The sequence below is a fragment of the Apus apus genome, chromosome 24 (assembly GCF_020740795.1).
Source record: "Apus apus isolate bApuApu2 chromosome 24, bApuApu2.pri.cur, whole genome shotgun sequence".
Classification (NCBI taxonomy): Eukaryota; Metazoa; Chordata; class Aves; order Apodiformes; family Apodidae; genus Apus; species Apus apus.
In genome coordinates, this window is record NC_067305.1 from 4,145,645 (window position 1) to 4,172,907 (window position 27,263).

Sequence of the window (27,263 nt, forward strand, 5' to 3'; positions counted from 1 at the left end):
AAATGAACTGTGATCTTTTCAAACGTCGAGGTACGTTAACAGCAACTGGGTTCTCAGTTCTCCAGACCCTGGATGCAACCAGAGTTTTAAAAAAAAAAACAATCCAACCTGTCCAACTGAATCCCACCGAGGTGCTTGGAAGACATCTTGTGTATCCCTACCAGCTGCTTCCCACAGGGCTGGCTGGGATTCTGCTCCAAAGGGTTTCCCAGGGTCCACGAGCTGGGCTGGACTGAGCCAACTTGTTTCGAAAAAAACAAACAGGAGTTAAGTAGAAATCATTCACAAACTGGTTTGTGCAAATTTTTTTTATTTCCACATTTATATCACAATGTGTCCACTTAAAGGACCAAATAGCAAAGTTGCTCCCTTCTGCATCCCAGGAACACAGAAGTCTAGTCTGTACATTCACTAAGGCTCTTTGTTTTTGCAAATTGCGTTTATGATGGATATCCATAAGGCAAACAATATCTAAAGGAATGGTAACAAGTATATTTCCAGCATACAAACAGGCTTCCTTTTTCCCTCTCACAGTACAGTTACAAACTTGTAGCACCCTCATTACATTTAGATTCTAGAAAAGGTGGTTTTTTCATCATTTTTTTCATTATTTTTTATTATTTTTTTGTTTCCTAGAAGTTTGCAGGAAGGGAAAAGGAGGGAAAAAAAAATATTTGGCTGGTGGTGGTGGGATCAAAAATATTGTTAAACATCTAGGTTTTGTTTTTTTGTGTGTGTTTTTTGTTTTTGTTTTTGTTTTTTTTTTGCAGCATTTCTCAGAGACTGGATTTAAACTGAAACCAGACTAAAATATGTGGATGCCTATGGAATGTTGAGCTGAAGCTGGTGGCCCAGCCTGCAGTGCAACACCTGCTGTTTAAAACCCAATCTCAGTACCACATGACTTAAAAAAAAAACAAACAACCAACAAACCCCAAAAAACTTAAATCATGTTCAGAGATGTGATACAAAGAAAACTACAGGGTTGTTTTGTTTTTGTTTGTTGGTTTGGTTTTTTGTTTTCTTGCACCTCGTCTCTCGAATATCTCACTGCCAAATAAAAACCCAAATCAAGTCAAATAAATAGATGCATATTTTAAGGTAACTTCCACAATTTCTCTGTACCTGCCTGTCGTGAGATTCCGGCATTCAGAAAGTGCTGGAAATCCTCTTCACTTCTTGGGGACTAACACTTAGTTTTTATAGCTGGCTCGCTAGAGAGTTTTGAACTCCATTTTCTCAACCTTCGTGTGCCTTCCTTTGCAATTGTTAGTAAACTGGTAGCAGCATTTCACAAAAGGAGAACTGAAAGGGAAGAGCTGTTGGGAACCAGCTCCCTCAACCCCCTCTCTCTGCTCGTGTGCCCAGGACAGGAGCTCTCTCCCTCTGTAAGTGGCATAGAGTGTCTGCCCGTTTTGCTAACTGCAGATGGAAAAATAAAAACAACAAACCAACAACAGAAAAAAAAAAGAAAAAAAAAAAAGCATTTTTAGCAAAACTGTACTCAGTCTAGGCAGACGTAAGGCAGGATGTTCAATCTACCATCATCCCCGTGTGGATCTAGAGATATGCACTGTGTCCAATCATACCAGTTACCCTGTGTGTCATAACAACCGTTCACGCCCGGCCAGTTGTGTTCACATATCCTGTCCAGGTCATCACTTGTGACCTCTCTTGTGACCCCAGGCAAGTCTGTAGGTTTGCTGTTAGGAGCTAGAACATGAGTCTTTCTAGCCTCTTTTCTAGTGCTTTCCTCCTGCTTTAAATATTCAGACATGAAGTAGTGAGCTCCTGGAGTCTGTACTCCTGACGAGGACAGCAAGCTACTCTGTCTGTTTAAATAGGACTGAATGATTTCATTTCTGGACAACTCTTTCCAGTTCGTTTGTTCAAAAGGGCTTTGCAGGTTGGGTTTTTGCTCCTGCTTTTCTGTTTCTGTCCTGTGCTGTTCAGTCAGTGCAGGGATTTCTACCTGCAAAGGATCTTTCTGTGTTAAAGGTTTTATCTGTCCTGTCATGGGATCAAAAGTGAGTTTTCTCTCTTTTAACCTCACAGGTTTCACACCCCCTTCTGTCACGTGCCCATCCAAGTTGACTGTATAGTCTCTGGGTCGGTACCTTTTCTTCTTTTTACTATCTGAACCTGAAGCAGCATCATCACTGTCCATTTTTGAAGTGTCCTGTGAAAAGCCCACGTGTGGCATGAGAGATTCCCCAGGGTGGGAGCTGGTTTTGCAGCTGGGAGCCGTGTGCTGTTGCAGTGTCCCTGCTGTGTGCCTGTGCTGGCTTTCAGAAGGTACCTGCTGCTCCTGCCAGTGCTGAGACACCTCAGGGACTGGTTGCTGAGAGAACTCCAGTCTTTTTGCTGGCATGGGAGGTGTTGATGGTTGCATCAAGGATGGTGGTGGTGATGGCACCTGTGCAGTGTCTAAGAACTGAGACCTTTGAGATGGACTAGGCATGGAATCCTTTGGTGAGTACGTAGTATGCTGCCGAGCAAAAGTCTCATGCCTGACATTCCTGGGGCTAAAGGAGGAACAGCGAGGACTCTTGGGTTGGTGCTGCCCTGGGGTGTCTTCTGATTTATCATGCTGCTGAAGCACTGCAGTCTTTAGTAGCGAGGAAGTGCTTGAAGGTTTTACAAGTCCTGGAGAACTGGTGTGAGGTTTTACAGCATTTACTGGGATCTTACTGTGTTTATCATTTTCACTGAGTTCTGTCCTGCTGCTTTCAGGCCCCACATGTAGATTTATGTCTACAGGACTAGGAAAATTTTCAGGACTACCTCCAATTCCATTTGTTGGAGGGGGTGAAGAGTTTTGTAATACTTCATGACTAGCTTTGGAGATGTTTGGGGGAGGAGGACCCTGATGCCCATCCCTGTGTTCACTTTTCCTTTTCCGATTTCCCAATTTCTCTGGTTTTGGAGAATTTATTTTCTGGATGTCATTCCTGCTTTTCAATTCACTGATTGGCTTGGACCCAGCCACAGCAGGAAGCTGAGCTTCTGGTTTGCAGTTGTGAGCCCCTCCGTTGGCTGATCCGGGTGGATTGGGCAGCCCTCTTGGCACTGGTTCATTCTGGGTTACAGGTTCTATCAACTTTTGCCAATTCCGCAACAATTTCTTGGCACGTTTGGCAAGTTCCTCATTGGATGTTTTCTTCCTCACCTCATTGATGAGCCTCCCAAGTCTTGTCTCCTGTAAAGAAAGAAGAGTTGTTTTACAAACAGGTATCATTCTGAGCAGATTTCTTACACTTCTGCTTTGCAGGGCTTGCCCTGAGAAACACTAGTTAAAAAGCTCTAAGATTTAAGTGTTGAATCCATCTTTTTTGAAAGGATTAGTCCAGTTGGACCAGTGCTCTGCTGTGCAACATGAAACCCACTGTAGGTTTCGAGCCACCCTGTCTTCATTCCCTGGCTGAAGCACCAGAGCCACTGGCTGTGAAGAACCTCAGAAGGGAATTCTTTAATCAGCAGGAATCCTGAGAACAAAGGTGCAAGCTCAGATCAGAGGGGAGATGCAGCACTCAAGGCAGAAACTGTGTGTTCACCACAAAGAAAGTGTAAGATCAGCAGAGAAAAAATTCCAGAACCTTTGCCTGTTGCAGTGATGGGTTGATAATAAAAATCTCAGTGTCACAAAATTGACTAGCCAGGGTGCAACTTCTGTCCTACCTTCTCTTCCTCCATCTCTCCCTTCACTCCTCAATATCTTGAAAACGTGTGACAGATTTAAACAAGCATTCCTATGGTGTCCCAGAGTGATTCCATAACTGGAAGGAAGTGTCTGATTGTTCCCAAAGCACGTTTGAAAACCCAGAACTGTTCCAGAAGCCAGATTACTTAAGAAAAGCACTTCAAAGGAAAAGACAGACCAGACTGTGAGAGAAATATGGAGCAGGTTGTGATACAAACGTTGAAACACAGCTGGAGTGATGGTTAAGCAATAGTTATAAGTAACACAAATATTCTCAAGATGATATACAGACACATAAATATAAAAATAAAATTAGCCATAAAAACTTCTTTGGGCTCAATTTCCAAAGTGGCCAGTGAGACTGCAGCTGCTGCCCCATCCACCTCATTTCACCAGGCACTGAAACCTGCCTGACTGAATTTAAGATGGATTTTGTGGACACAGTAACTACATTCCTATTTCAGATTCCTTGGTGCTTGGTCACCGAACTTCCAAAAGGCAACGGGCACTTCAGCAAGCAGGGGGATGTTGCTGAAAGCACCAGAATTAATCAGTAGCAAGTGATGATTAATTTAGTGCCTGCACAGAGCTGTGCTGCACAGAATGCTGATCTGAACCCAGAGAGAATCACTGTGTGTGCGTCGGGAGCAGCACGAGAGGGGCAAAAGAACATCTTAATTGTGAATGCTTTGCAATCAACCTATTGTTTCAAGAAAAGCTCTTATGGAAATTAGACAGGGAGAGAAAGTCCTTTTACACACCTAAAAACTAAGTCATGTTCAGAGGGTGACATACCTCAAGTGCCTCTTTGGTAATGGGATATTTCTCCAAGCTGGAGATGACTTCCAGCACTGCCACCATGTTATGGATCTGCAACAAGGAAGACAAAGTCACTTCATATTTCATGTTCAGGTCTTAAGTTCTCAAATGTAATTTAAGACTTTCCACTTTATAATTGCTGGAAGCATTAATCACAAAATTGCTATCACACTGTCTGGCTTTAGGGAGCTGATTGTTCAAAGAACAGGGACAAGGACACTTTGCTGACCTAGTTGGGAACTGCAGAAGCTGTAACAAACACACTCTTATGTAAAACTAAAGGAAACATGAGCAATAAAACCAGTGTGACTTATTAGCAAAGTCCTGAGATCCCCAGCCAGGGGGCTGGTTAATCGTCCTACAGCCTCACTGGAAATACAAGTGCCAGGGGACCAAGAAAAGCCAGGAGCCAGCTCAGAAATCTCGACAAATTTATTCAAAACGCCGATGCTTCCTGTAGCCACATGCCAAGAGTCTAAGAGCCCAGGTCCCGACTCCTCTTGCTGCAGAGCAGCCGGGCCGGGCGCTGTGCCCGGTAGGTGTCCCCAAACCATCGCCAGCCCCAGCGGCCCAGCCCGGGAACAGCCCGGGAACAGCCCCGGCTCCATCGCTCGCCAATCGTGGCTCCCGGTGCGTGAGAAGGGAGAGGAGGAGCTGCGGAAAGACACGCTCTGTGCCCCACGGAAGCAGCTGCCACAATCCGCAGAGGTTAAGAACCAGCGTGGGGTTAATCATCTCCAGGAGAAACCCCAGACTACACAGACACCCGTGTTGCCACTACCTGATGTTAAGAGCATCAAAACCGGAATTTGTAATTCACCTTCGTAGTGAGATTTAAAGGCTGAGCAAAGGAAAACCGGAACCACAGTCTTTTATTGCTTCATTTCATTTGTGACTCAACTGGACCTGAACTGCAGCTGAGAAAAATCTCGCAGCAAAAACCTCTGCAGGGATCCCAGGTTATCCTAAGTTCTTACCAGGAGCTCAGTCAGGTGGCCCTGCCCTCCCAGCCCCACACTGCTGCAAGATTCCTCATTTTAAAGACTGTGACTTTGAGAATTAGCTTCTTTTCAAGTCAATTCTACCCTTCTATTAAGGTACAACAGCAGAAACAGGACCTGAAGTCTCTCCCTTTCAGAATATCTTGTGCACAGACAATATTTTTCCATCCTAGCAGAACTGCTTAATGTTGGAGATACCTGGATAAAGCTGTTATTAAATGCTTTGCCTGATTTTTAGATTTACCAGCTTATTGCTGAAGTCTCTATAGGCTTTGAATGATTCTAACTCTTACAGGTTGTGAAAGAAACTTTAGATGAATTAATTTGTCATTTGTCATCACTGAACTACAATTCCTCTGCAGATGTTTGAAGCCCAACCATCTGGTCAGGTCTGGTAAAACTCTGCTAGAGCTTTGAAGCAGCAATAACATGAGTCCTGACATATTTTACTTCTTACTATGTCACTGCAGTGACTTTCTCCCATGTTCTGATCCTTGCACCACCCTCAGCGCCTGGGAAGGATGATTTAGCACCACAGTTTAAGCAATAACTAACACCAGGGTTGGTTGTTGGGTTGTGTTTGGTTTTTTTTTTTTCAGTTTCTAGAACCAGAGCACTTAGATTAGCTAATGCTCCATTGTGGGAGTTTCCAGACAAGCATTTTTAGACCTGCAAAACCTAACACCCTCCTTCCCAACACATATTTTAGGCTATGAATTACCCAGGTGCAGAAAGACTCCACGTGTCACACACACCGGTAATTGGTACCATTATTTTTGCAGTTACTGGTAATCCCCAAATATTCATTATCTAAATGACACAGTGAAGGCAAAAAAGGATCATTAGTCTATCAGAAGGTCAAGATGGGGAAAGCGACACCCTCCCCTACACACACAGAACAAGTCAGGGAATTTCCTATGGATGCCCCCAAATGCTCAACCACCTCCTGGAGACCAGGTCTACATGGAGACTGAGAGACTGGTCCTTCCTTCCCTCCTTGGAGAGACCAGGGGTGCCAACAAAGAGGGAAAGCAGCCCTAGAGCTGAGCCTCTGCTGATGGCTCAGCTTCTGGTAAACACACAACACCCCGTTCAGATTCTTCACACATTTGTAACCAATTGAAAACAGAGTCACACCGAAGCAATCGCTGTGAGGGGCATGAAGCTCACGCTCCACATCAGCTGCAAGCAGCTCCTCTCATTTTCCCTTCTCCTAGACCTGCAGGGAAGCATGGTTCTTAAAAAAATCCCAAACCCAAAACAAAACCAAAAAAACTTCCAGGCAGGTTCAACAACTTCTCCACCCTTCCCCAGTAGTTTTGTGTAGTTTTCTTGGAATGCTTCACCTAAACTGCCACAAAGAGAAGCTTATAATAAAAAACATTCTCCTATTTCAAAATAACAGACTGTGAAATTTCTTGTGGTGTAGCCAAACACTATGATGAAAACAAGATGATCTTCCCAAGATGACTCAAATAGAATTTATTCCCTGTAAAGACACTGTTTTCAATAGCAGCAGCACATCAGTGCTGCACACCAGTGTCTCTACCTTAAACCAACTGTCACTGGCTTAATAAAATTAACATATCACATAACTGACATCAGACTGAACTTACAAAACCTGCCAGGACATCATCCACCAGAAATGATAGTTAATTAACACAAGCTGCTATTAAAAATGCTTATTGGCTCCACAGAAGATAGGCAAAGTAACATCAAGCTGAGAGGGACAAGGGAGCTTGGCAGCCTCGCTCTGCTCACTGGTTAAGGCTGCAATTGCATAATTCAGCATCTCAGGAACTTGCACATCAGTTTACTTTCTTTCTGCCTTTGTCTACTGACACTGCAACCCACTCCTACCACCCCAAAACAAGAACTGCTGTGAAGCAACCCCAGGACCTCGCGGAAAAGGGCTCAGAATAATTTACACACCCCTTCAAATCCTGGCATGTGATTCCCGTGCTGGGGAACCCGACTGGCACACGGGCTAATTCACTCCAAGTTTACTGAAGAACATCTGCTTCCAGTCATCTACAGTAATCCCTTCCAGTCAACCCTAATGACAGTCACAGAAAACAAATCTTATTTATTCCATGCAAGTCTCCTTAAGTCATTCAGCCACACTCTGGAGCTCACTACTGGCATCTGAGATCTTTCCCAAGTTAAGCACTCAATGTTTTTACTACAGCACAGACAAAAGCACAGGTTTCTGAGCTCCCCGGAAAAGATCAAGCAGCTTAATGTCCTTTCTTTAACTGCCATCTTAATCCTATTTTGGCTTTTACAAATCAAGAACTCAGTAACTAACTTCAGGGCAAGTGTTACAGAGCAGTTGAGAAGAATAAAAAGTGTGTTGGGGTTTGGGAAGCTGGATGTGCAGCTGCTCTTGCCACCCCGGATCTCACTGCCTCCTTCCCAGGCAGCTTTGAACACAGCAGCAACCTCAGCATCCCCAGGTGAGCTGGTACCACAGCTCCCACTGTTAGGCCTCGATTCTCTTTCTTCATCTACAGACCAGTCCAGATACAAAACACAAACTGAGCACCAGTGCAACACCTTTCCTCCCCTCAGGACTGCCTGGAGACACAGGACAACCTGCACCTTGCTCCACTGCTCTCCAGCACCTTCCAGAAACATCCCATTGCAATCACTTGAATTCAGCAATTTATTAAAAAAAATATAAATGTTTCACAGGGATGTTTCTGAAGATCTCTGCATGACTAGACCATGATAGATGACAAACCAGATCTGAGTTGGCAGGGATGGTGTTGCTGAGACAGCTACACAGGCCTGGAATAGGAGAAGGTGGAGCTCTTGGAAAGCCTGAGAGCTACACACACCACTACCAACACACGTGCAGTGAATACAGGCTCCTGTCCCACTGTATCCTGGCTAGAAAGGCTTTCTTAAAGTCATTTGCACAAACCTCACTTAATAGCACTAAAAGGCATCTTTTGATACAGTGTCATCATCCAGATGGGTCAAAGGAGCCTCTCAAAGTTTCTAAAAAGTGCTATAACTTGGCCTAGTAGGTCTAGAGTTCCTCATCACTGAGTCTTTTCTAAACACCAAGTATAACTTTATTATCCTCCTGAAACCACAGGTTATAGACACCAATAATCTGCCTCCATTGTAAGCATTTGGAAACAGACTATACAGATGTAGCGGAAGCCCTGGCTTTGAGGGAAGGTGTTTGTCCTCATACCTCAGCTCCCTCCCTCAAAATATGCTACAAATATTCAATATTTTGCTAGTTTCAAATAAAATAGTTTTGTAACATTTTCCCACCTGTAGTTAACAAAGCAGATTTACAAAAGCAGAGAAGTGGACCCACTGTGGAAGACTAAACAGATCTCTGTCTTTCCTACAGACACAAATCCAGATCTCTACTGCCAAGTTGGTGTTTTCCTGCTGGCAACTCAGGTCAGAAATGCTGTGCAGTCAATAGAGAAGCTCACAGGAGCACCTGTACCATTTTTATTGTCTTCCCCCTGCCCCTAAGGACAGCAGCATTTTATTGGGTAGCTATAAAACCTGTCATGTATCTCCAGGCCATGTATATCCATAGGTAGAGTAGGATAATGTTCAAGAAAATCCCAGGTTCAAGGTCAATACTGCTGAAATAAGCAGGAAGGCAGAACTGATCCTAAGAGTTCCAGCAACTGCAGCATGAGCAACGTCACCCACTCGTGTTTGTTCCCTCCAGAGCAGTGGAACCATCACCTGCATCTCAGCACCAGCTCCTACCCTGGGTTGGGGTCTGAGCAGGATCAGATCTTACCCCCAAGCACTGCATTTGTGTAAGAGCTACTTCACTGCATAATCACAGAATCATTAATTAGAATAAATAAAAGAATAATTAATAAAAACCAACAACCTGAAACATGGAATAAGAAGGAAGAAGAGAAAAGCTGCTATTCAGAGGAGCCTTTATTTAAATGTGGCAATGGAAATACAGCAGAATAGTGTTTATTTAGCACTTCATGTAGGACCCATTGGACACCAGACACTAACAACACATCATGAACAACAAACTAGAATGTCATTTTTTTTTTTCCAAAGGTACAAACCAAACACAAAGTTAGAATTCAGGTTACAACCTGCTGGTATTTAGTTCAGTTCCCTTGCAACCGATCTATTAACAGTTTCCCCCACCCCCAGTGTGACATGATGTTGTCTAAAGATAGGGTACAGGAGATACTATTCACAGGACTGACACACCAAAAAGATGACCATGCACTACTTTGTTCATAATGACTGAAAATGTCTGAAAGTCACATTTTTTTAAGTGGAGTTCAAACTATTCACACAGATGCTCCAGGTATTCTGAAAGGTAGAGGCAAAGTTTCTAATGGCATTTAGGAAAGCAGGTCTTGAAACATGAAGAAATCAAGGATTTGGGTTGGAAGTCATCCACTGGGAGCATCTTCTGTGGCAGAGACAGTCATTTGGAGCCCAGGCTGTGCAAACTGACCAGAAATTTGTGCTGCAAAACAACAGGTAGAAGAAATGCTTCTTGGCTACCAGGAACAGTCCAAGAAGTGACTGGGCACAGCAAGCACTTCTGGCCTCTGGATTTAAAATGTCCAGGTCTAATTTAAAAAGTCAAAGCAATCTGCATGTATTTTATTTGTACTTAGGCTTTATTTGATGGTAAAGTAACATCATCCTTATACCTTCCTATATATACTTTACAAAGCCAGGAGCACACAAGAGGTTGGATTCCAACAAAAGTCCACATTGTGAAGGAATGAGGAGACCTGAAACGTTTCACTGGAGTGAGACACCAGTTCAGCCCCTGCTGCCTCCTGGCAGGGTGCACACACAGCCTAAGGTGGAGAGAAACTACAACAGCCAAGAGATCAAGGGGAGTTTGCCAGCAGAAAACAGTTTGCCCTGGCAGTTACCAACAGCCTCAAGAGAGGTTTAGGAGGCAAGATGTAGGAGGTGGTAAAATCAGATGATGGAGACCTAGAACACAACCAGTTTGCAGGACAGTGGTGGCACATCCAGGGACGTTCTCCTGCTCTACAGGAAGAGGTCTTTGAGGCAAACAGTCACCAGTGTAACACTTTTCTCCATTCATATTTATTAGCCACTGATTGAAGGCATTACTACAGCGAGGAATAACTGTCTGTCAACTTCAACATCCCCTGAACTTTTAGTGTAATACTGTAGGAACTGCACCCACCACACCTATCCTGCAGCTTCATATGGAGCAGAGAAGACCCCCCCTGCAATACAACCCCCCCACACTCTTCTCTTTCCACCCCCACAAAAAAACCAAGCCATCACACCACAAAGTTGGGCAAAACCTTTTTGGGGAATAAATTTCAGAGCCCCATTTAAACAGTCCAGCAGCTGAAGTGTGGGACAGTTCTACAAAACTGGGACAGGGATCTACTTGAGAGTCCAACAAAGGGCTACGAGGATGATGCAGGGCCTGGAACACCTGCCTTAAGAGGAAAAGCTGAGAGTGCTGGGGCTTTTCAGTCTAGAGAGAAGAAGACTGAGGGGGGATCTAATTCATGTCTATAAATACATGAGGACATCAAGAAGGCAGGGACAAGCTCTTATCACATGTCCCCTGTGATAGGACAAGGGGCAATGGATTCAAACTCAAGCACAGGAAGTTCCACCTCAACATGAGGAAGAACCTCCTTCCTGTGAGGGTGACAGAGCCCTGGGACAGGCTGCCCAGAGAGGTTGTGGAGTCTCCTTCTCTAGAGACTTTCAAGACCTGTCTGGATGCCTTTCTGAGTGATCTGCCCTAGTTTTGGTCCTGCTCTGGCAGGGGGGTTGGACTCAGTCTCTGGAGGTCCCTTCCAACCCCTAATATTCTATGATTCTGTGAAATACCATGAAACAGGGAAGATGTGTGGCAGAAGTTCCAGAGAAGGGAGGGGAAGGCGTGGGCAGTGCAGAGCAGGAAGGCTGGCAGGCACTGCCACAGCAGGGCAGCACAGCCTCAATGGCAGCAAGCACTGCAAGCCAGAGCATTTTAGTCTTGTTTTCAGTCACTGCACACTGATAAGGAATGGTATAGGAATCAAATTCAGCTGGAATTACATGTTCATCTCAAGACACCACAGTTCAAGAAAAAAGGATACAAAGAGGAGCTCAGAGGAGAGCAGTGATAAGAGGTTTTGGAAACATGGTTAGTAAGAAAAAGTTTAAGTACCCAGTTTCCACAGTGGTGAAAATATAGGGAGGAGACACAGAAAGCCTGAAATAAGTCTTCCTATGCTCATAATAAAGAAAATGGTGATCAAATGTTTTCATGCTCACTGGCCTAATTTGCAACAGGACAAATACTGATTATGTATTAGGAATAACCAGAGAGCTGGCAATGGTGTCAAAGCAGCTCTCCAAGAGCTTCCATATCCACTACAGAGGTTTAAGAACAGCAAGGAGCAGAAACACACTGAAACTCTCATTTCTGTCTAGTCCCAACTAGACTCAAAACTCTGTTCCCTCAAAGAGAAGCACATAGGTAATTCTACAAAGCAATTTGTATGAGAAAGGACTTACAAAACTCACCACTTCAAGGCTGGCTGCTCCTCTGGCCCATGCTGCCCCAGCACCCAGGCTCTGATCCCAAGCACAGTGTCCTGAAGGATTGTGACCCCAGAAGAAACGCCTGTGGCTGCTGCTCATCACCCTTCCGGTGCAGTCACTCCATATCACCATTTCACAGAACCATTAAGGTTGGAAGAGACCTCTAAGCCATCAAGTCCAGCCATCAACCCAACACCACCATGCCTCCTAAACCATGTCCTGACATTTTTTGAACACCCCCAGAGATGGTGACTTCACCACCTCCCCGGGCAGCCTCAGCTTTATTTACCCCTCTGCATCAACCCGAGCACAGCTCTACAACAGCACAGTTCTGCCAAAACACAGCATAATTAAACAAGAATAACCATGGAAATTACTCAGCTTGAGCCAGCCCTAGACATCTGTTGCCTTCTGGTATAAATACCACAGATCTTAGGAGCAGCTACTGAGGTGCTGAACACCTAGTGGAACAACGTAGCATGTTTTATCAGAACAAGACTTGTCAAGTGTTGGGCTGCACAAAACAATGCAACGTGTCCCCCCCAGGTGCAGCAATTGCTACAGATTCTTTCAGCACAACAAATAACACCCCTAGAACACATCACTAACACACAAGCCCTAACAACCCAGTCACTGCACCGGACTAAGGACACCTAACCAGTTTGTTCTACACATGATGCCCATTTCTCCTCCTCTTCCACCTGTACAGAAATGTTAACCAGATGAATCCTGGCAGTTACTCTTCATTAGAAGCCATGAACCGAAGTCCAGAATTACTGCTTAAAAATTTAGAGAGCCATAAAAGGAGACTGCTGTGCAATCAGTCACAGGAACAACTGCTCCTACTTTAGCAAGAGAGAAAAGCAGAATTTATTGATTATTCAGGCAGAATAACAGAATATACAAAAAATTCAGCCTTAAAATAAACCCCTTTTGGTTTATGGAGATGTAGAGGATGGAAAGAGCCACTGGTTCAGCCAGGAGTCTGCACCTGGAGTGTGGGTATTCAGGGAAGTGAAAAGGCAATGTTCCCAGCAGGGCAGCTCCACCTCACCCCAACCCCCTGCCTCACACCAAGAGCAAAGGCAGACACAGAACTAACCATGAGAATGACCCTCAGAGGCAGCCCCTGGACACAATCATTCTGCAATCACCTTGCTTAATCTTAATGCACTGCACAGAACGAGTGGAGATTTAAAATTATGCAACATGCATTTAAGGACTTGATGAGAATGGCTTCAAAGGGTCAAGAGCTTTCTGGAGTTCTTAAATATTCTGTTACCCATCACATGGAACATCTCCCCAGAGCTGTTAACTCTGAGCAGCTCCTATCTGAGTGCAATACAGAGAAGCCCTACCAGAATGTCAACTTTTGGCTCTCTCCTTAGAAAATAAAACCATCTGTATTGCTGCACTGTGACATGAGGCAGGACAACTTGTTTCAAAATGCAAGGGAAGCTTCTCTGCTGATTCCCTAAATGATAAAGGAGGCTAAAGTAAGAGCCTGTTGAATTCATTGCACTGTGGAATATATGAATTCATTCCACAGAGGCACAACATGCTTGTAGGGCTGCTCATGAGAACCTGAGCAGGGTGTATTTGCTCACAACACCTGAGCAAAGCTAATTTGGAACACAAATTGGGAAGGTTTTAAATACTAAGTTTGGAGAGAAGTTGCTTTACTCTTTCAACAGCAATTACTAACAGAGAATTCCCATCAGCACACAAGGGAAGTTTTATGGATATACAAAAAAAACCCTGAAATCAATTTACCCATCTCCTAGAATTACTGCTCACCACATTCTAGATAAAAGCTGCTGCCAGTCACCAGTTTCCCAATACCTCCAACCTCTGAAGACTCTGCAGGTCCTCAGGAGACCTGATCTGATAATCAGTCAAGAATGCTGGGCCATTCCAGCCGGTGGCACAATCATTAGCAGCTACTTAGAAACAAAATGAGTTTTCTGCCTTTGACTGGACAAAAACCTCCTCCCCCAGAGGATGTGAGCACACTGCCTTTCATCTCGGAGCTTCCAAGTTGGAGGGCTGCTCTACTTGAAGAGCAGCTCCACTCTAGAGCCAACTGTCCGGTGAGATCATGACAGGACTAGAGAACCCAGGAACCCATCAGCATTTTATTTAGATTTAAACACAGAAGATGCAGGAAGCTGCAACCTGGCGCTCCTTATTTCTAACCTAGTAGCAAAAACCTTGATGCTTTCCACTGAAGAAAGCCTCGCTGGTGCTCAAGCCCCGTGGCAGCCTGTCTTAAAAATTCCAGTGAACAAAGTACTACAAAGTCAAAACCCAACAGCTCCTAGTTGAGAGACTGAAACTCTTACACACATGAGAGCAGAGACTGAGTTTTCACAACGCAGTCAGATTCTCACCTGGTGCTCACAAGCTGCAGACACCACCCCTGCAAATCCCTTCTCACTGTGCTCAACTCAAGAATCAACTGTAGTTTCTCCAAGGATAAGCTGTAATATTGAGGCACCCATTTTTCTGGAACTTTCAGGATGATAACTTGTACACAAACATAAAAGTCCACATTAATTCACACAGCACGAGGAGTGCTTCACACTGGCCAGGGTACCAAGATCAGGGAGCTCTGCTGAAGTGACAGAACCTCAGAGCTGCTGGCAGATGCACTGGAAGTTTGTTGAAGAAAAGTCATGAATGTACATCAACACCTTGGGAACAACCCAGGCTCCTCCACCTTCAGAGGTTCTACACTCCTTAAAAAAATCAATTTAGACCTGCAGTGCAATCATGATACTCAGCAAGCTGATTCTGCACAAAAACTGTGAGAAAGCAGCTCCAAAGTGCTGGCTGTCACTCTCAGACAAGACTTCCACCTCTGCACAACCATCTTCACAGCACAAAGCTTCCAAATACACCCAGTTGAGTGTGTTGCTGAACACTACAGGCAGACTTGGATGTAGGATTCCCCTCCTCCCCAAATGCTTTGTTAAAAAAACACCTTGTTCAGTAAAACAGAACTAATTGTGTTTTACTTCCAGTGATTCCTCAATGGAAATTCTTACCACCGACTGTTTGGACATGCTGAAAATTGTATACTTTGACATTAACAACCACTCTTCAGCATGCACTGCTGACCCAGGAAAGCCATGCCCCAGAGAACACTGCCATGCTGTGAAGTTTAGCAGGTTGCACCTCGAATTAAAGCAATTTGCTACCACTTAAATACTGTTCCTAACACTGAAAACATGAATTACCTGCAGAAAGAATAATTTAGCTGACAGAATACTGAACAAACAAACCTACATTTATTGTGATGGACTTACCTTTAACTTAAATATTTCTTTAAAGACCAAGTGTCTAAGAGGGGCCACAGCATTCCAGGTTACACAGACTGAAGAAAGTTTATTGGAAGTTATCACCAGGCACAAAATGTGTGAGAGGAGATAGCAGCCAAGCGTTATCAGCCAAAGCAGACATGTTTTTTATTTATAAAACCTACACTGGCATCAATTTTAACTCCAAATCCAACATATTGGAGTAACTATGCCTTGAAAGAAGAGCTTCTTGATGAACATCACATTTCCACAGTAGGCAGAATTGATTCCTTCTTTCCCTATCCTGAAAGTTTTTCTGGTTCCTGAAAAAAAACCCCAAACAATGCTCTACTTGCCAGCTGCAGCAGTTCCCTGAAGAAGCTGGAAAAGGCTCTTCCCTCACTGGATACTGGGAGAAAATGCTTCAGCTGCTCTGGAACTGCTTTGATCAGGAGCCAAAGGTGCCAGGATGACAGTGCTGTTGTGTCATCTGGCCTTACCAAAAACCCTGAGAGAGGCAACAATTCACACCTTACACACTCTTGCTCCAGGCTCACCCTCCTCTCCCAAACAAATGACAAACTTGAGTTTCTGTCCTAAGGTCCAGGGCTAAGCCAAAGGTCTTAATATTTTCTAAGACACGACTGGGTCTCTCCCCACTTCTCTTTCCCATGCTGGGGTTCATGGTGACTGTCACTATTCCTGATTCTATCTACAAAAAGTTGGTTCTTCCACTCAATGAACTGCTTTATGGTGACATCATGAAAAATGTGTCAGATTAGTTATTTCCCTCCTAATGCTCCTGCCTTCCAGCCTCCCAGCCCTCCGAGACTTCATTTCTCACCAAGGGTCTGTGCACAGGCAGCTCCTTCCTGCCAAGTTTTATCATTTGGGTTTGAAAAGCCTGATAACTTTAAATGACCCAACCTGAGGGGTCCTGGCCAGAGGAGCTGCCACCAACACCCAGCACCTCTCCTCACAGAGCCCCACCAAACCCACCACCTCATGGAGCCAGGAGGAACCAGGGCAGGGCCAGAGGCCCCCCAGGAGCCTCTTCCTAGGCAGGGTTTGGCCAGGTGAGCTCCTGAGCTGGGTGCAGGGCCAGCCAGTGCCAGGGAGGGAACAGGAATGTGCAGCTGGAGGTGGGAAGAGGATGAGGATCACAGCAGCCCTCCCAGCAGCTGCAGCTCCATCAGCAGTTTCAGCTGGTGCAAGCACAGGAGCTCATCCCAAGTCAATCTTTGACTATTTGGAGCATGACTCACAGAGTCCTCCCAGTTTACTCTTGAGCTGCAAAGTTCACTAACTCAGGAGCATCCTCTGGGATATCCATGAAGAAGTTTTCCATTATTTGCCCCAGGAACACGTGCTGAGCCCTTGTGTTTCTGCACTGCAAGGGACACAGGATGATTCCAGAATCCTCAACCACACACACACACAAGCTGCAGCGACTACAATGGAGCCTCTGCAGGTGAAACTTGACCAAGAGACACCCACTCACTGCAGAAAGCACAAGCAGGCCTGAGGAACTTTTCCAGCCAACACATCCCTCTTTCCTACCCGGTCCCAAGCCAGCCTGCTAAGGCAGCAGGGAAGCAAACAGCACTTTTCAGCTTCTGCAACTATTTAGACACTTCAACACTCAATTCTGCTGCCACACCTGCACCAGTACCACTTGTGATACACCAGAGGCTTGATCAGGTCATTGAGCTACATCAAAAACCACCTGGGAAAAAAATTAAAATATACTGTCTTTTCTTTTTTAAACCCTGATCAATTCCCCAGCTCAGTTCACCACGTGAACTGCAAAGAGCTGCCCCAGCACACACAGACTGGGTGTGTGTAGAAGGAATAAGAAGTGGGTGTTATTTAAATTGTCACTGCTGCTGAAACAAACACTCAAACTACAGCTTAAGAGCAAATGACTACTGCCACCAGCCCTGCAACCCGCGGAGTTCCAAGGAATTAACAATAGAAAGGCAATCTGGAATTCCTCTCGCTTTGACCCCTCAGCCCAAAGTCCCTGCTACTTCTGCTGGCTCAGATTTTGCCTTCGCAGCCTCAAACCTTATCAGGGTCCCACCTCTGCAAGGGCTTCTGTGCAAAGGAAAAGTTCTTAACCTCCCCAAAAAAGGCATCTCAAAAAGTAATCAGCTCTTTTAGCAACAGTAACAGATTGACCAGGACTACTCAAGCAACTAACCAGGCAAGTCCTGACCCAGACTAGTTAAACTCCCTGAATCTGTGTAAGCATCACAGGCACTGCTGGAATGTACCTCCAGCAGGCACAAGAAGCTATTTTGGAAAGAGCTGGATAGGAAAGTTGCAAAGCAAGGCCAAGAAACCAACTATACCAATCACCCTCTAACAGGTGGGTTCAAGTGAATCCAGCTGTTTGCAATACAGAGCACCAAACAAAGCAGTCACCCTCAGGTAAGGTTATTTAAAATGAGCGAGAACACAATGAGACCTACTACATCAGGCCCAAATCTGTACCTGGAAACCACAACTGCTAACTCCAGACCCCACATGTTGGGGAATGCCCCCAACAGCAGCACCTTTCACCACATACCTGAAACACAAGCCCTGCCTCCGTGTACAAAATGCAGGGCTGTTTGAAACATGATGAGCAACAAAGAGCAACAAAACCTGTGAGAGGTTCCACAAGTTCCAGCCTCCCTGCACACTGCAGCTTCCTCAAAACTGCAAAGCTTATTAAGGCCTGACAGAAAAGGATAAAGCAAAAGCCATTCCCAGGCTCCTCCACCCACACGTAACACTTCCCTGCATCCAAGGAAATCACCAAGACCTCCCCAAGTCAACCCCAATCTTCCTCCACTCTACATTTATATTATTACAGCAGCATCTAACACCTTCTCCCCCTGCTTTTTAAAGTCAATTCTAGAAGGCTTTTTTATCACTGGTGAGAGAGGGTTTTGTTTCTAGGGCTTGGGTGAAGCAATCAATAGAGACAAGAGCCACAGAAGCATCTTTAACCATGCAGCTCCTGTGTCAACTGGAAGATGACCCCAGGCCAAGGCACTGCTTAACATATTACAACACACAGACCAATTTATAGTTAATAATTCAGATCATGGACCTCTCCTGAAGGTCTGAGCAGCAAGGCCAACTGAGACACCACATGGATGGCAGCCTGATTTACAATCAACCACACAGCCAATGTGTGATACTCAAACCAAAGCTGCATCACAGGGAGGTATTAATGGCAAATGATTAAATTCCTGTCTAATATTTAAAATCAGGAAAGGCTTGCTACCTGTTCAGGATGAGGAACCATTTAATTGCAAGCACAATTCTAACAGGCAGCTGGAAACGACAGGCTTTCCCACAGAGCTAAAACTAAGAGATCTCATTATGCCTCACATCAGGTAATAAGTTCCCTGAGGAGGACAGAGCACCGTTTAAGAAGGCAAAGGTGTTCTGCTGGGTGGGAGAGGTGGTTTCTCCACACACTGAGCCTGAAGGGAAAAGCATTTCTTCTACCAGAACCTGGAACACCTCCCCTGTAAGACCTCAACCAACTGCTACAATGAGGTTTGGGATGCTCTTCTCCAGTTACTGTTTCTACAGTTTTCTTCCATGAAAAGGACTTTTCCTGCAAGCAAATCATCTCACATCCCATTGAGGGCAATACCAAACAACTCCTGCTTTCCTCCAACACGAGTCCTGGTGCATTCCCACTAAGGCACAAGCTTTAGAACGAAACGGATGTTATGTAGCAGGAGTAGTTTGTCCATATGTTGGTGGTTGTGTTTTTTTTTTCCAGGGGAAAAGGCTGCAGAAATGAAGACATAACACCAGACATCCCGGGTGGCTTCTAAGATGATGTAATTTTTTAAAAATAGCTTATTTCTTATAGCTCTCCTTTGAAATAAAGGTTACCCGTGTAAATTCTGAACAAAGTGTGTGAAACTAAGTTATAAATACATTCTGCAGCCATTACTAGAAGGGGTCTCAAGTGCTACATGCATCTGTACAACTAAAACACTGCTTCCCAGTCAGCACAGCTTCACGTGGCAGTTAAAAGATGAGCAGAGGGCACAGGAGGTGATTTCTCAAAGGAGGCAGGTTCTGAAAGCTTGGGTAAAGATTATTTTGACCAGTTCAGCTCAACACAGGTAGGGAAACTTGTCTCCTATTTTTTTTTAATTTAAGGCAGGATCTCAGAGCTAACCAGGCTCTGTATGTACCACAAAGACCTTCCCAGCCACACTGGAAGTAATGTCCACAGTGGAGGAACCACTTGTGTTAGAGAACGTGTTGGTGAAGGTTAAATGTCCAGTGCCCCACAGCAAAGCCCTATGAGGAACAATCCTCCTCCCCAGCCTCACAACCCTAGCCTGGTTTTTGCCCACCTGACAAGATCAGTGCAGTTTTCACCCTCTCCAGAAACACACACACACACATTGACAATCATACTGAGAAGTCTGAATGAAGCCCAGGCCTCCAAGCTTGACTTCTTGCTAAACAAGGAAATCAGTGACAATGATGAATACTCTAAGTTTGAACACAACCACTTCTTTTAGGAGAAGATTCTAAAAGCCAGAAGAAAGGCAGAGTTTTCTGTGAGTACCAGCAGGCGCTGCTGCTCACAGCTGCACATTCACTCCTTCCTGCAGGAAAACATTACAACACTTTTCTTACACTTTCACCCTGGTGCCCAAGTGCAAAGAAACTCAGAATCTGTTTTTAAGCACGTTCAAACGTTAAGCTTTTCTCCCCTTCATGAAAGTGTCATGACAGGCAGTTTCATGGGCTCTTCACCACCTATTCTACATGCCTGGGAGAATAAAAAAAAGTCTGAGCTCTCAGCCTGCACAACAAACCTCAGCTCCAGCACCTCTGCTCTCCTTCGAAGAAAAGGTTAACATGGAAGACAGCCCCCGGCCTACAAGCATTTCTAAACAATGGGCTGATTTTTCTGCCACCAATTATTGCCCTGGATAAGTATCAAGTATGTAGAATTACAATTTAACATACATCACTCCCAAGCTTAGGGAGCTACTGACCTGCTGGAAGCTCAGCAGAGCTGTTGGCTGATGCTCAAACTTCCCCTTCCCAGCTGCCTGCTCAGAGCTGGTCCCTCTCATCACAAGCAAAGCGCCAGCAGAATGTAACATTCGGGCACAGAGAAAGGGAAAAGTATCCACCTCAAAAATGTATTTCCTTGGCTGCTCCATTCTGCACGGCCACAGTGTTTTAGAAAGTAACACCAGGAGCAGGGTAACCATTGCTGCTGACAGTTCTGGAGTTACAAGAAACCCTGGATCTGTTAGAATTTCATTCACCCAGGCTGGCACTCGGTCTGACAGGAAGCGAGAGATGAGCAGCCACAAAGAGAGAACTGGGAGCAAACAAGATCCATGCAGTTACTGACACTTCAGCAAGATCCACGGTAAAGTACTGCAAACTCAAACAGCTTTTGACACTTAGATGTCCACAACTGCCATGACAATTCATTACTGTTACTGGAACATGTAATATTGCAGCCTGTGACCAACGCACCTCACAGGGGATTACTAAGAAAGCCACGAGGTCGGGGGTGGGGGGGGTTTTCTTCACCCCAGGCTTCTAAATGGCAACACCTTTACTTGAAGGCTTCAATACAGGCCTATTAACAAAGAAACTCATTCAGACAAAAGCAGGTATGAGTTTAGGGGAACCAAAACAGCACTGCACATACCCAGCCTCCTGGAATCACACAGGCATGCAGCCCCCACCAGCTGGCCAAGACAAACCCACCTTTGCATCCTGCTGTGCTGACTGTTGATCTACGAGTCAAAAATCTGGCAGATTGCAGGCTCTGCAGTCCTCTCACAGCAATAAACACCTATGCGGAGAGCTGCTTCAATGTGCCAAAAAACCCTTACTGTAAATGATACTTTAGATAACCATGACTGGAACCTGAAGGCCACTTATAGGTAAAATATACACCGACTTCTGTGCTTACAGTACATGCAGAAGGAGGAGATAAGCTCATTAGCACGCTGCAGGAAAGGATAACAGGGGAGACTGAGGCTGCTCGATGCTGGAGCAGCTCCAGAGCCCCGAAGCCTCCACCCCACCATTCCCGGGGTCCCCACAGTCCGGGACACCCCACGGCCAGGGCTGCGGGCGGCGGCAGGGGCCGAGGAACAGGTGGGCGCCCCGGAAGGTCCCTGCGAGCCGCGGCGGAGCCCGGCCCAGAGCCCCCTGCAGGCCGCGCCCGAGCCGCGGCCTGGCGTGGAGAAGCCGCCGGGCCGCACGCCGCATGGCCGGGCAGCGCCGGCCGGGCCCGGGGGGTGCCGAGAGGCGGCAGGAGGCCGCGCGGCGGGGGGCGGACACGGCCCCCTGCGGGGACGGGAGAGGCCTCCGGTGCCGCTGCCGGGGCGGCCCCGCGGTGCCGGCCGGGGGGAGCGGGCGGCGAGGCGCCGGTGGCAGCGGGACCCCCGGGAGGGCAGGACGCCGGGGAGCTGCCCGCTACCGCCCGCAGCGGGGGCTTCCGGTGCCCGGGGAGGAGGCCCCCGCAGCCGCCGGACCGGCGGGGAGGCGAGACGGGGGCGGACGCGCGGCCCCGGCGCCTCTCGGGCAGCGGCTGCCCCGGGCGGGCGGCGGCGGGGCCGGGGCGCGGGGCCGGGGCGCGGGGCCGGGGCGGCGGGCGGCGCTCCCCGGGCACGGGAGCCGCGGGGCCCGGCGGGCCGTACTCACGTTGCTCTGCGGGTCGATGGCCTGCAGCAGCCGGTCCCTGATCTGCTGCGGGGAGGGGGCCGGAGCCGCTGTCATTGCCTGGGCGAAGCGGGGCGGCTGCGGCCGGGGCGGGCGGGCGGCGGGGCCAGGCCGGGCCGGGGCGGCGGCTCCTCACTCGCCGGCGGCGGCCTCCTCGGGGAGCCGGAGTCGCATGTTCGCTCCCCGCGGAGGCGGGGGCGGCGGCGCTGGGAGCGGGACGCGGGGGGGAACCGCGGCGGCGCGACCGGGCCCGGGCCCGAGCCCGACTGTTCCGCTCGGGGCCCAACTCAACTGTGGCAGGAGCGGCCCCGCGCAGGGCACCCTGGGACACGCCCGCGGCCGGGGCTGGCGCGCCCCTGACGCCCCTGACGCCGCACGCACCGGCGGGCACGGACTGCGCAGGCGCGGGGGGGGCGGGGCGGGGGCGCCTGCGCGGGGGGCGGGAACGGCGCGCGCCTGCGGGGGGGGGGGGGGCGAGTGGGGAGGGGGGAACCCCGGGAATGGGGGGTTGGGGGGGACACTGGGAATGGGGGGCTCGGGGGGACCCCGGGAGTGAGGCTGGGGGGAAGCCCCGGGAATGGGGCTGGGGGGGACACTGGGAATGGGGGGCTGGGGGGGACCCCGGGAGTGAGGGGCTGGGGGGGACACTGGGAATGAGGGGCTGGGGGGGGGGGGGGGGGACCGGGAATGAGGGGCTGGGGGAAGGCACTGGGAATGGGGGGCTGGGGGGTACCCCGGGAATGAGGGGCTGGGGGATTGGGGAGCCCCGGGAATGAGGGGCTGGGGGGGAGCCCCGGGAGTGAGGGGCTGGGGGGAACCCCGGGAATGAGGGGCTGGGGGGGTCCCCGGGAGTGAGGGGCTCGGGGGGGGGGGGGTGGAACCGGGAATGAGGGGCTGGGGGAAGGCACTGGGAATGGGGGGGCTGGGGGGTACCCCGGGAATGAGGGGCTGGGGGGGAGCCCCGGGAGTGAGGGGCTGGGGGGGGACTGGGAGTGAGGGGCTGGGGGGGTCCCCGGGAGTGAGGGGCTCGGGGGGGGGGGGGGAACCGGGAATGAGGGGCTGGGGGGGGACACTGGGAATGAGGGGCCGGGGGAACCCCGGGAGTGAGGGGAGGATGGGGGGGCCTGGGGGGAACACCTGCCCTGGGGAGCTCGGCGGCCCCGCCAAGCGCTGGATCCTTCCCGGGCCTTACTCAACAGAATCGGGCCCAGACGCCTGATGGGACCATGAGGTGCTGGGAGAGGGTTTGTGTGAATAAATACTGGAAATAAACCGTCGTGTCTCGGGTGTTTCCCCATCCCTGGCAGTGTTGAAGGGCAGGTTGGATGGGGCTTGGAGCAGCCTGGGCTGGTGGGAGGTGTCCCTGCCCATGCAGGGGGGGTGGGACTGGATGGTCTTTGAGGTCCCTTCCAACCCAAACCAGTCTGGGATTCCATGTCACAGACCTAATGCCACTGGAGGTGCCCTGTTCCAGGCTCATAGGAAGGTAATAAGGTCCTTTTATTTGTGACAAGGCCAACATGTTCTGGAAAAATATGACTACAAGTTTTTCCCAAGCAGCAGAACTCTTATTTCCAGAAGGGGTGAGGCAGCAATTGCAAACTGCCAACCCTACAAAAGCTGAAGAGAGTTCTTCATAAAGCCGTATTTACCTTCTCATTTCTCTCCTTGATTTGGAAGAAATCACAACCAAAAAGCAAGCCAGGGTTTCAGCAGCTCATAATACAAAAACATGGTACCAGAGCAGCTGTACAACAACACAACACAGCAAGAGGCACCCTGCCCCGTGCTGGGTGAGCCACCAACCCAGCTCTGAGACCTGCCAGTGCATTTAAGAGCAGCTTAAAGTTGACTAAGGTTTCTAAAGAACCTGCTTAGGAGCCAAATGATAACTTCTGTTCTTTTGAACAACTGAAATCTTGAGGTGACAGCACCCTCTTTAGTCACCAAATCTATTTAGCAACAAAAGCATTCACGTTCCTTTACCAGCAGAGCTTGATCATCTTTGATTTCTTGAATTCACCTCATTCAAAGTGTTGCTCAGAAAGCAGGATGCCAGGGAAATTGCTTTAAGTGCCCAACAGTCTGAATCCAGAGAAAATTCCAGGTACTGGGTAAAACCTGAGCCTGGGAATCCCTGAAATGAGGCCTCTCTCTCCTCAACAGTCAGACAGCTGCAGAAACTCAAGCAGAGGAAGCTTTGCTAATCATGTACATTTGATTTAAACGATACCCAGCACTGCCTACTCGTAAATGATCTTGGTGATGCTGGGGAAAAGAGACAGAAGGTAACAGAAATAAAACCAACACAAGGCAGACACAGTTACAAGACCAGTTACCATTTCCCAAAACACACCAGTGCTGATCTCTCCTGCAACACAACGAACACAGCATCAAATACATATTTACCCTTAAATAGAACAACTTTATTCAATCAAATCCAAGACGATTCCAAAACCATTCCTTAGGACTGGCTTGTAGAATTGTTTTTGCTATTTTCCCCTACTCAAAATCCCTTTATGTTGGCTTAGGAGAAAAACAAAAAAAAGTCTGACATTTTATTTTAAAAAGCGTTTTGTTGGGAAAACAGTGAGAAGGTGAGAATAGCTTTTTTTTTTTTTTTTTAAACATCCTTTTCTACTTCCCCAACAAAACTCAACAGAAGGGTGAGAAGTTACACCAATACTTTGCTCTACTTTATAAAACTGGGAATCAAGTGTGACTTCCAAGTAACCTTGACAGCAAACATGCCACGAGCTGGGAGTGACTAAAAATACAGAGTTTTAAGACCAGTTGCCAGTCACACTCCAGTCCTACCCAGCACGCTGGGCACAGCACCCGAGGCCTCACAAAACAATTTACAGTTCTTTTTATTTCAGTAAAGGTGAAATATTTTACTCTGAAGATTTCTGGCTCAGGGGCCTAAGGGCTGAATCCCCCCCTGGCTGTGAGGGAACCAGCAGGAACCAGATTATGACAAAACTGGCTGAAAAGGATGGAAATGTCTTGTCCCCTGAGCACGTCAGGAGCTTGTACTGAAGAACAGGCCACAATCCCAGGGCTGTATTTTGGAAGTATGATCATCTTTTGCTTTTTAGAAAAGTTATGCTTCCAGCCAAAAGTCTCTTCTGAGTTAACAGACAAGTTTGTGGGCAACTTTCAAGATCCAAATAACCTAGTGGATGCAAGAGAAAAGAAGATGAGAGGCAGGTACAGCTGTGAACAGTCACACCAGGGCCCTTCCTCACCACCACCACACTCATCAGACCAGAGCTAGAGAAGGAAAAGGAAAGCAGCCCTCTGGCCTGATGCCACAGCTAAAACCTCTTGTTTCCACAGAGTATTCTAAAAGCTGATCACATTCTATTACTTGGTGGGGTTTCCCCCTCCACCTCTAAAATTAAAAACAGCCCAAAAGTTAAACTGACCCAAATGGTGATTTATCTGAGCAACACAGAACGAGGAGCGTTCTCTCTCAGGCTAAATGAGAACATTTTCATGCAGTACATGAGCAAAAATCTGTGAGGTCAACCAATGTCTTTGGAAGATTAAAATAAACAACTGAAAGGAACAGGAATTATGGAGCAACAGGAGAGAAAGGAGCCCAAAAAGATGCATGTGCAAGAAACCCCCCAACAGAAATGGCTACAAGATGCTGCCCAGGGTTACTTACACGATCATGCAGAACATCATGAAGACATTCCACAAGGCAATGAAGATTCGGAAATACCTCAGACTCAGCAAGAACTCTCTGATATTGTCACCTAAAAACCAAAAGATTAAACCCTCGAAGTAAAAAACTACCTAACAGACTGACGTTTTCAACACTGCCTGAAAAACTGAATCAACTCCGACACAGGAAAATAACCCGAAACAGTCAGAGAACAAAAACAGCTTCAAGTTGAAGCTTTAGGTCAATGATCCGTAAGTGCATCCCTACTAAGGGCACGTAGGAAAACAAACAAGAAGGGATAAAAAGGGGTCACACTATGAAAAAAAGAAAGGACAACCCTCTGCTGTAAATTCCTGCCACCTCCTTGTATTTTTTCTCATACGACCCATTTGGGTAAACGTGTGTAAACACGGAGGAAGATTTTAGGTTGCGATTTAGCAAATAAGTTATTCCAGGCAGGGAGTAATTCCCGTCCAAACCAAAGGGGGTTTCAACTCGTCCTCGAGCGCCCTGAAAACGCGTTGAGCAAGAATTTTCCCCTCAGAAAAGGCCGGTCCCTGTGGGTCTTCCCGGGGCGCGGGGCGGGCTCGCGGCTCCCGCCCTTACCGGTGCTGGGCTCCCTCGTCTCCTCGCCGAAGCCCTCCGTGCCCTTCCTCCTCCTGCGGGAAGCGAAGGGGGTGCGGGTCAGGGGGGTGCGGGGCAGGGGAGGGGTGCGGGGCAGGGGAGGGGTGCGGGGCAGGGGAGGGGTGCGGGGCCGGGGAGGGGTGCGGGGCCGGGGAGGGGTGCGGGGCAGGGGAGGGGTGCGGGGCAGGGGAGGGGTGCGGGGCAGGGGGGGGTGCGGGGCCAGGGAGGGGTGCGGGGCCGGGGGAGGGGTGCGGGGCCGGGGGGGGGTGCGGGGCCGGGGGGGGGGGTGCAGGTCGGGGGAGGGGTGCGGGGCAGGGCGGGTGAAGACCCCCCTAAACCCGCCGCCTCCCGCCCCCCCCGCCCGCCCGCTCACAGCCTGAAGTTGAGCACAGCACCGGCGTTCACCAGCAGCGTCCTGCGGGAGAGACAGAGAGAGCGGGTCAGGTCAGGCCCGGCCTGCCGGGACCCCCGGGAGCCCCCGAGACCCCCCGGCCCCGCTACCCGCAGAGCAGCAGGTCCCCGATCATGGCGGCGGCTCCGGCGGCGGAAGCGGAAAGGGCGGGAGCTGCGGGAGGAGCTGCGGGAGCTGCGGGAGGAGCTGCGGGAGCTGCGCGCACCGGGGCCGCGCCTGCGCTCCCGGGGGCGGCACCGGAGCGGGGGGCTCGGCGGCCGGATCCCGGCACCGGAGCGGGGGGTTCGGCGGCCCGATCCCGGCACCGGAGCGGAGGCCGGGAAAGAAACCGCCCCGCGGGTCTGGGCTGCGCCGGTCCCTCCTCCTACCGCCGCCGCAGCCCCGTTAGAGGCGAGGCCGCGGCCCGGGACGTCCCTCCGGAGGCGGGTCCGGGGGCGGGCGGCGGGGGGAG

General features: G+C 48.5%; 2 protein-coding genes across 6 annotated transcripts; both read right to left on the reverse strand.

Moving 5' to 3' along the window:
* Positions 1–293: 293 nt before the first annotated feature.
* On the reverse strand, positions 294–22,414 carry MED26 (mediator complex subunit 26). Of its 5 annotated transcripts, none has more exons than XM_051639671.1 (3): positions 22,086–22,414; positions 4,496–4,570; positions 294–3,199 (listed from the first exon to the last, which is right to left on the reverse strand). In XM_051639671.1, exons 1-3 carry the CDS (start codon positions 22,158–22,160, stop codon positions 1,505–1,507), a joined length of 1,845 nt encoding a protein of 614 aa, XP_051495631.1. In that variant the 5' UTR covers positions 22,161–22,414; the 3' UTR covers positions 294–1,504. The 5 variants fall into 5 exon arrangements, with proteins under 5 accessions (XP_051495631.1, XP_051495635.1, XP_051495632.1 ...); XM_051639675.1 differs by lacking the exon at positions 22,086–22,414 and adding an exon at positions 15,387–15,528; XM_051639672.1 differs by lacking the exon at positions 4,496–4,570.
* A 2,093-nt stretch (positions 22,415–24,507) lies between these two features.
* Positions 24,508–27,249, reverse strand: SMIM7 (small integral membrane protein 7). The gene is made up of 6 exons (XM_051640052.1): positions 27,097–27,249; positions 26,902–27,062; positions 26,774–26,815; positions 26,383–26,435; positions 25,777–25,867; positions 24,508–25,278 (listed from the first exon to the last, which is right to left on the reverse strand). Exons 2-6 carry the CDS (start codon positions 26,925–26,927, stop codon positions 25,263–25,265), a joined length of 228 nt encoding a protein of 75 aa, XP_051496012.1. The 5' UTR covers positions 26,928–27,062; positions 27,097–27,249; the 3' UTR covers positions 24,508–25,262.
* Between the last annotated feature and the right edge of the window lie 14 nt (positions 27,250–27,263).

Excerpts from the sequence above, each read along its gene's own strand:
- MED26 (XM_051639671.1), bottom strand. The coding sequence starts at position 22,160 with ATGACAGCGGCTCCGGCCCCCTCCCCGCAGCAGATCAGGGACCGGCTG. Across the intron at positions 4,571-22,085 it reads CCATCGACCCGCAGAGCAAC|ATCCATAACATGGTGGCAGT; the intron begins GTGAGTACGGCC and ends TCCTTGTTGCAG. Across the intron at positions 3,200-4,495 it reads TTACCAAAGAGGCACTTGAG|GAGACAAGACTTGGGAGGCT; the intron begins GTATGTCACCCT and ends CTTTCTTTACAG.
- SMIM7 (XM_051640052.1), bottom strand. The coding sequence starts at position 26,927 with ATGATCGGGGACCTGCTGCTCTGCGG. Across the intron at positions 26,436-26,773 it reads GCTGTGCTCAACTTCAGGCT|GAGGAGGAAGGGCACGGAGG; the intron begins GTGAGCGGGCGG and ends CGCTTCCCGCAG. Across the intron at positions 25,868-26,382 it reads GACGAGGGAGCCCAGCACCG|GTGACAATATCAGAGAGTTC; the intron begins GTAAGGGCGGGA and ends TTTGGTTTTTAG.